Here is a 9229-nt window from a genome sequence, read left to right on the forward strand (position 1 = left end):
GTCCATAGTGTCAGGGAGCTGACCTGCTGTGGGTGTAAGAGTGCGAATGTTGCGTTGGGAGGTAGGGGCAGAGGTGGGGGACAGAGGACAAGCCAGATTGGGGAGGAGAAGGTAGTCAGTTTCATTACAAGAGAGAGCAGCACAGTGAGGTCACATCTTGCAATTGTGACTGATGAGTTCTGTTCAGTGTCCTCAACTCACTAGGCTTTCACCAATACACCTGTCCCAAAATCCTGGGACACTGAGGAGGGCGTATATTATACCCACCGTGCTTAGATCACCAAGGTTAGGTCAATAGGTAACTGCCCAGCTCAAACCTAGTTAAACAGGAATATTAGATTTCCTGTTTCAGAAGAGATACATCTTATCTAGTATAATCCCACCTTAATTTGTAAACCATGCTATTCTTTTAAAATTTAAATACATTTATAAAATGCCCTTTCATGGGAGACAAATACTTGTAAAACGCAAAAACTGAAAGGAATCTACATTCAACATCCTTTATATCTGAATGATCACTATTAAATAGTACTAAGAAGTATTAATTACAACTGGTGAGTTTCAGGTTTTTCCTTTTTAATAGGAAAGCAAATCCTACAATCAACTTTTGGTCAAAATACATTTTAGGAATGAAACTTACCTGCACCAGGTTGTAAATGCACTCAATGGAATTCTTCTTCACATCGGGGTCTGGGCTGCTCAGCAGTCTGATGAGAGGCTCTAGGCCACCGTGTTCAAATATTTGCACTTTGCTGGTGTACTCCGCAGACATGTTTGCTAGGCAAAGACTAGCAAACTCGTGGATAACTACCTCTTCTGCATACGAAAAATAAATGACATGAGTATGTTAAATACCTATTCAGCCATTACTTTAAAGCATGTTCTGAAAACCAAAGCTCCACAAATCTTACCTTGGCTGGAGCCCATCTTGGCTTGAGAGATTTTAATGACAATTCACAATTGATATTTCATAAGCAGTTTTAATAAGTAGTGTAATCAAGTGTGAAAAGTACACCAGTCCCATTTTTAAAAACACATATAGGATGCCAATTTACCTTCCGGAGCAAGCTGCGCAATAACAGAGTTCATGACATCTAACTCTCTTAACAGTTTTTTAACATCATCTACAACAGAAGCAAAATATTAAATGTTATTATTAATAATGATAATGGCCATGCCTGTTGAATAGTGTTAATGAGATAGGTTCCATTATTAGTTTTTACAGAGAAGGAAAACGAGGCTCAAAACCACACTGTAAATCCGTGGTGGGGCCAGGTCTCACACCCAGGTCTTCCTGACCCCGGTCACACTCTCGCCTGTGCTCCTTGATCACTGAGCTATTATGCTACCTTCCAAAGCACTAGAAAAAATGACCATAAAGCTGCAAAATGTGATTAGAACATATGCCCACAATTTGAGTTATGGTGCCCTACACTTGTTTAGTAGATAATAGTAATTCCTTTTTTGTATTGTTGGAACAGTGTTTTTAAATCTTGATTTTAGTAAAATTTATACAGAATTCACAAAAGAATTATCTTCAGCCTTTTTTGGATTAACACATCTTGTTTACATTTCATTTCATTTCATTATCAAAATGCCAAAAATGCTTAATAAGTACACTGATTTTTTTTTAGAGTTCACTTTTGTACTATTTGTTCTAGAGGCCCGGTGCATGAAAATTCATGCACTGGAAGTGGGGATCCTCAGCCCGGCCTGCCCCCTCTCACAGTCTGGGAGCTCTCAGGGCGGGAGGCGACCCGGCAATCAGGGGAAGGTGACACCCCATCACACCTCTGCTGCTGCCACTGCCGGCAGTGCAAGCCTCCGCCAGCCCTGGTTACCTGAGCCTCGGGCAGCCCTGGGCGGCTGGGCAGCCAACATCTGAGGCTTGCCTGCATCTCAGGCCTGCCCTTGGCAGCTGGGCAGCTGCCATCCAAGGCTTTCCTGCATCTCGGGCCTGCCCTGGGCGGCTGGGCATCTGACAGTTGAGGCTTGCCTGCACCTCAGGCCAGCCCTGGGAGGCTGGGGGGCTAAAGGGACTGGGGGACTCTGGAGACAGGTATGCCAAGCAGCCAGGCCCGCCTTGCCACACACCTGCTGCCCCAGTGGGGCTGAGGGAACTGGGCACCACCATCTTGTGGCTGTGGGCACCACCATCTTTGAGGGCGGGGCAGTCAATTAGCATATTCCCTCCTTATTGGCTGTGGGCGCCGCCATCTTTGCGATGGTGTGGGGGTCAATTAGCATATTCCCTCTTTATTAGATAAGATGAACCTAAGTAAAGCTAGACAGGTATGGCCATGCTTCTTTTTTGCCATCCATAACCCCCCTTTTTCTGAGAAATAGAGCATGGCTGCTACTTTAGTTTTGCAATTTTTCTTCTTGGTCAGTTATCTTTGTCTGTAAGCAAAAATTAGCATTACCAAAATTTTGGAAAAGTTCACTTTGCAGCAGCTGAAGCAGATGGTTACTGGATGAATTCTTCCACATTAATTGCTGGATGTTTTTGCCTTTCTTTTTTTTTTTGACACCTTTTCCTGTGAAATTCAGGGATGTGGCTATTCTTCAACTTATCTGTTTCTGTTCAAAATGGCTAAATGAGGGCCAGCAAAATGATAGCCAGCTACATGTATGTGAATATGCCTGAAGTACAAAAAAATAATTGAGCTTCTGAGAAGTGTTGTGTCCCAAGGTGGAAGAAATCATTTTATAGTTGAAACTCATTTAAAAAATACATTATCTCCACAGGCTAAGAAATAATAGATCATTCTAAGTGTTCCGGTGAACTGTGGAGATGTGCACCCTCTGGAAGAATCTATTGGTATTCTCTTCTCTTACGAGTCTGGTATGTATTGCTAGGAATGGTTTTTGGGAAGGCTATAACAAAGTCTCCTCTTTTACTGGGCTTCTAGATCGCCAGGTACATTCCCCATTTGGTATACAAAATAGCCTTCCACCAAGTAAGCTTCAAAGTTTCTGCTGCAACACTGACCATGAGGTCCAGAAGATTCATGCTCTGTGTACTCTCTGCACCTCTGACTTCTCTGCGGGAAGGATCTGCTCCCCCACCCGGGGAGAGGCCACCTTGCTGCATCTGTATGTGCCACCAGGTCTTGTCCTGTCAGAGGATTCTCTGCGCCATAAAATCCCTTTCCACCTTGAATGTAGCCCAATCCATCCACTAAACCAGTTCCTTATGGTTCAATGGACAATTCAAATTCACCGGCAGCTTTTGTAAATTGGTGGCATCATTGATCAACTTATTATTCTGCCTTTTGGCAGCAGCTTATTCAAAGAATCTTTTCTTGAGGTCAAATCTGCAAAAAAAGAACAGATAAGCTTCTACTTCCATCACTTTAAATACAGTATTGATCTCTGTCCCCTTCTTTCTCAACAGGGGAAACTCTCAGATATGGCAACTGAATAGAATTTCCAACACCTTTGAATGTGTGACACCTTCAAATTTAGTTGTTTCAGAACTGCCAGCACCTTATTTCCTGAAGTACATTCATCCAATCTGTTTTACTTGCATTTTTATTTACATTTTTTCCTTTTTATTTAATTCACTGGGTGACAATAGTTAACAAAATTATACAGGTTTCTGCCCTAACTGGTTTGGCTCAGTGGATAGAGTGTCAGCCTGCGGACTGAAGGGTCCCAGGTTCGATTCCAGTCAAGGGCATGTACCTTGGTTGCGGGCACATCTCCAGTAGGGGGTGTGCAGGAGGCAGCTGATCGATGTTTCTCTCTCATTGATGTTTCTAACTATCTCTCTCCCTTCCTCTCTGTAAAAAATCAATAAAATATATTTAAAAAATTATACAGGTTTCAGGTGCACAATTCTACAACACATCACCTGACCATCTCCTTCCATGCCATTTATCTCCTCTATACCCTCCTCCATCTCTCCCACCCTCCTTCCCCCTGACAATCACATTGTTGTCCGTGTCCGTTAGTTTTTCTTTCCTTTTTTTCCTCAATGCCTCCCCTCCCCACCCAGGCTCCCAATACCCTCCATTTCCCGACAGCCGTCAGCCTGCTATCTATGAGTCTGTCTCTATTTTGCTTGTTAGTTCATTTTGTTCATTAGATTTCACATGAGTGGAATCTTATAGTACTTATCTTTCTCTGACTGGCTTTACTTGGCATAATAGTCTCACAGTCCATCCATGTTGTCCCAAAGGGTAAGATTTCCTTCTTTTTTACAGCCGAGTAGTATTCCATTGTATACGTATACCACAGCTTTTTTATCCACTCATTTACTGATGGACACTTGGGCTGCTTCCAAATCTTGGCTATTGTAAATAATGCTGCAATGAACCATATATACTTTCAAATTAGTGTTTTGGATTTTTTTGGATAAATTCTCAGAAGCAGAATCGCTGGGTCATAAGGCAGTTCCATTTTTAATTTTTTGTGATAACTCCATACTGCTTTTCCACAGTGGCTGCATCAATCTGTATTCCCACCAACAGTGCCTGAGGGTTCTCTTTTCTCCACATCCTCACCAACACTTGTTTGTTAATTTATTGATGGTAGCCATTGATGACAGGTGTGAGGTGATATCTTATGGTTTTAATTTGCATTTCTCTAATGATCAGTGGCACTGAGCATGTTTGCATATGTCTATTGGCCATCTGTATGTCCTCTTTGGAGAAGTGTCTATTTGGGTCCTTTGCCCATGTTTTAATTGTATTGTTTGGTTTTCTGGTGTTGAGTTTTATAAGTTCTTTATATCAGAAAATATGTTCTCCCATTCAGTGAATAGTCTTTTCATTTTGTTGATGGTTTTCTTTGCTGTGCAAAAAACATTTTAGTCTGATACAGTACCATTTGTTTATTTTTTGTTTTGTTTCCCTTGCCTTAGACTTAAGAGATATATTAGAAAAAATATTGCTATGAGAAATGTCAGAGATTTTACTGACTATGTTTTCTTTTAGGATTTTTATGTTTTAGAGTCTAACACTTAAGTCTTTAATCCATTTTAAGTTTATTCTTGTGTATGGTGTAAAAGGTGGTCTAGTTTAACTTTTTGCATGTGTCTGTCCAATTTTCTAAAACCATTTATTGAATAGATTATCATTACCCCATTTTCTGTTTTTGCCTCCTTTGTCAAAGATTAATTGACTATAAAGGTGTGGGTTTATTACTGGGCTCTCACATTCTGTTCCATTGATTTATATATCTATTTGTATGCCAGTACCATGCTGTTTTGATTACTATAGCCTTGTAGTATAGTTTGATGTCAAGTAGTGTGATTCCCGAACTTTATTCTTTCTCAAGATTGCTGTGGCTATTCAGGGTCTTTTGTGGTTCATATAAATTTTTGGAATATTTTTTCTAATTCTGTGACATATGCCATCAGTATCTTGATAGAAATTGTGTTGCATCTATATGTTTTGGGTGGTATGGGCATTTTAATCCATGAACATGGTATGTGCTCCCACTTATTTGTATCTTCTTCAATTTCTTTCTTCAGTGTCTTAAAATTTTCTGAGTACAGGTCTTTTACATCCTTGATTAAATGTATTCCTAGGTATTTTATTCCTTTTGAAGAAATTGTGAATGGGATAGTTTTCTTAGTTTCCCTTTCTGATAGTTCATTATTAGTATATAAAAATGCAACTGATTTCTGGATATTTATTTTGTATCTTGCTACTTTACCGAATTTATTTATCAGTTCTAGCAATTTTTTTGGTAGAATCTTTAGGGTTCTCTATATATAGTATTATGTCATCTGCAAATAATGACAGCTTTACTTCTTCCTTTCCAATTTGGATGGCTTTCATTTCTTCTTGTTGTCTGAGTGCTGTGGCTAGGACTTCCATCACTATACTAATAAAAGGGGAATATGCTAATTAGACCCATGTCTTCCAGACAACCTTCTGGACATCCTTCCTGACAAAGCTGGGCCTGGGAGAAGCCACCCGTGTCCCCGGGTGCCTGCGGCCAGACTGGTAGTCAGACATCCCCTGAGAGGTTCCGGATTGGAGAGGGTGCAGGATGGGCTGAGGGACATCCACCCCCCATGCACGAATTTCATGCACCAGGCCTCTGATGTTTAATAAGAGTGCTGAATGCGGACATCTCTGTCTTGTTCCGATCTTTGGGGAAACATTTCTAGTTTTTGCCCATTGAGTACAGTAAACTCTCAAATTTGCAAACCTCAATGTACTGGATTTTGAGTTTAATGGGTTAACTTTCCAGTCCATATGTCAAATGTGAAAAATAACACCCTGCTATGTAAATCTTAAAATGCTTTTAACCAAAATTTGCTTATAATTAACAGGTTATTTTTTTTTTGTTATTAATTCACTCTTATTTTTAACAAATTATAGCGAATAGGCCATATGTTGGAAAAAAACACTGTAGTAATTTTGCCAACATAAATAAATATTACCAATACAAATCTACAACTACAGGCTACGTATTTAAATCCAAGAGTCACCACTCATAACCAATGTTTAGGGAATGATCAGCACGTGGTCACACAGCATCACACGTGGTCATTGGGTTCTGATGTTTTGTGGCATGATCTTCTGCAGCAATTTTAATGCCTGCTGGCTGGTGTTCCTACGTATGCTGAGATGTGCCCCAACCATGTGCATTTGTTTACTCCAATGACTGATAAATACACACATTTACTAGACCTACTCAGTATTAATTTTAAAGTATTGTAATACATATAGAAAACTTCTCTGTGAAATTGAGCTTTTCATACATACTTAATTTTAATTACAAAAATGTGTGTACATAAGTAAAAACAGGTAAACTAATTTGTCAAATTTTTAACATGCGCATTCAGAAAAACCTACTTTATTATATAATGGACTTTGGGCTTTAACGGCACCCTCTCGCCCGAATTAGTCTGTTATATTGAGGTTTTATTGTATGATCTTGGCTATGGGTTTGTGATATATGTATGGCCCTTGTTATATTGAGGTATGTTTCCTCTATTCCCTGCTGAGAGTTTTTATCATAAATGGGTGCTGAATGTTATCAAATGCTTTTCTGCTTCTATTGATATGATCATGTACTTTTTATCCTTCATTTCACTTCTGTAGTATTACGTTTATTGATTTGTGAATATTATACAATAAATCCCACTTGGTCATGGTATATGATCTTTTTAATATATTGCTGGATTTGGTTTGCTAATATTTTGTTAAGGATTTTTTAAATTGATTTTGGAGAGAGAGGAAGGGAGAAGGATAGAGATATAGAAACATTGATGAGAGAGAAACATCGATCATTGATCGGCTGCCTCCTGCATGCCCCTCTCTGGGAATTGATCCTGCGACCTGGGCATGTGTGTGGGCTTGGGTACAGCAGCGCAGTGCCAGCCCGAATGCAGCTGGGCACAGAGAATTGGGACAGAGACTGAGTGGGACTAAGCTTTGGCATGGACTGAACTGAGGCACAGAATTTCTGGATCCTGGCCCTTCTCCCACTGCGGAATGGATGGAGATGAGATACCGGGAACCTGGGGACAGTCTTTTATTTCTACTCCAATAAAAGACCGCAGTATATCTCATTCTCAGGCACAGGCCACCGAAATGCTTTTCTCATGACCCTGTGGAAGAGATCTATTGGCACCAGCAGCACTACCAGGCCCAGTGTGGCTTCTTCTGTAAATTCTTGGTTATCAGGCTAGTCTTCAGTTGGTTATTCAGGGTGACTGTTCTATAATTCAGTTGTAATTCCATTTTGGTCCTGGGAGGGGGTGAGTATAGCTTCCCCCTACTCTGCTGCCATCTTGGATTTCCCTACAATTTGTTGGTTGCATAATATTGGCCATCTGATTTATCCTTGACCTTGTATACTCTTACATCAACCTTTTCCTAAGATGGCAAGCTCTTCAGATTGCCTTAAGTGATACAAAGTCTAGACTTTGAAGCCTACTTCTCACAAGGATCCTGATGAAATCTCCCTTTAACTGACTTCATTAAATGAGTCTCTGTTATAAGACCTCATCAAACTAAATACAAACTTTCAATTAAAAGAAGACAAAAGCTCCATTTTGATTTTAAAAAAAATGTTTAACAAAGTAATTTAAGCGCCTGTCTCAAATGACTCAGGCTTAGTATAGGCACATAGCTCAACCACTCTAAGGAAAAAAAAAAAGAAACAAGAATTTGTTTCAACTGCCAAAGGGAAAGATGGCTCTCATAGCAATCCTTTAAGCACCTGGAATTCTGTTGGAACTTCTGTTGGTTCATCCACTGTGAACATAGTCATATTATTGAGTGCATGAAAAACATATGAAGAGACAAATTTCTGAAGAAGCAGCCATTTTTTTAAGACTTCCCAAGGTTGATAAATTAACTGTGTATTTAGAGATTATTCTGGAAACATGACTTTCATTGAGATCAAATGACTACTTATTTTTTGTTCGAAGTTTTCCATGGGCATGTGTGAAAAATGAAACAATCGCTGTTAATGGTTTTGCTCTCTTAACAAAAAAGGAAATTCACACGCATTTGAGGATGCCATGTGTTTTATCCATGTCCACAGATAGATCAAACAGAAAATCAGTTCAGTTAACCCCCCAAATGGTTTGTGTGTGTTGTTTTTTCACCCAATTCATAGAATCCAGGGAAAGCTCTTAGAAGTTCATTCAGCATACCTGAGACTCCAGCACTCAATGGAGACCTTGAAGGCAGTAAAGTTCTTTCCAATGTTAAGCCTGGCGGTTGCCAACTGCACTGGCCCTAGCACTAGTCCCTGTCCAGCAACCAGCTTAGTACAGAATATGGCTTGGCAGTTCTAAGAGGGTTAATTCATTTAGTACCCGAATGTAACAATAATCCTTAATATTTTCAGGTCACAGATTCCTTTAGAAACTCATGACATTCCTTTTATAAATCTGCTCAGAAAAAGTTTGCAACCAATTTGGAGGGCTTCCCAGATTATAAACTTCTCATATATCGGAACATGAGGATACAAAATAAAGTGAATAGAAATTAAAAACTAAGTAAGCAGGAAAAAGTCATAGAGAACTAGACTTTAAACTAGAAAATCTACACTAATAAAAGAGAAACATGGTAATTGGCGTATGACCGCTACCCTTCCCATTGGCTAATCAGCATATCCTTATGCAAATTAACTGTCAGCCAAGATGGCGGCCGGCAGCCAGGCAGCTGGAAGCAAGCAGGGAGGCTCGCTTGCTCCAGTGACTGCAGACTCCAACGTTCCCCGCCTGACTTGCCGGCCTCTGAGTTGCAACTCT

At 40.0% G+C, this 9229-nt stretch overlaps 1 protein-coding gene across 1 annotated transcript in view; it reads right to left on the minus strand.

Annotated features, from left to right (window-relative positions):
- Positions 1–9229, minus strand: part of ARMC3 (armadillo repeat containing 3) — a 92429-nt gene that overhangs the window by 55203 nt on the left and 27997 nt on the right. The window contains exons 5-6 of the mRNA XM_014539386.1: positions 1056–1124; positions 641–816 (exon numbers count right to left, since the gene is read on the minus strand). Coding sequence (XP_014394872.1) covers positions 641–816; positions 1056–1124 — 245 coding nt within the window. The remainder of the gene's footprint in view (positions 1–640; positions 817–1055; positions 1125–9229) is intronic.

This window comes from Myotis brandtii, unplaced genomic scaffold, assembly GCF_000412655.1.
Source record: "Myotis brandtii unplaced genomic scaffold, ASM41265v1 scaffold215, whole genome shotgun sequence".
Taxonomy (NCBI): Eukaryota; Metazoa; Chordata; class Mammalia; order Chiroptera; family Vespertilionidae; genus Myotis; species Myotis brandtii.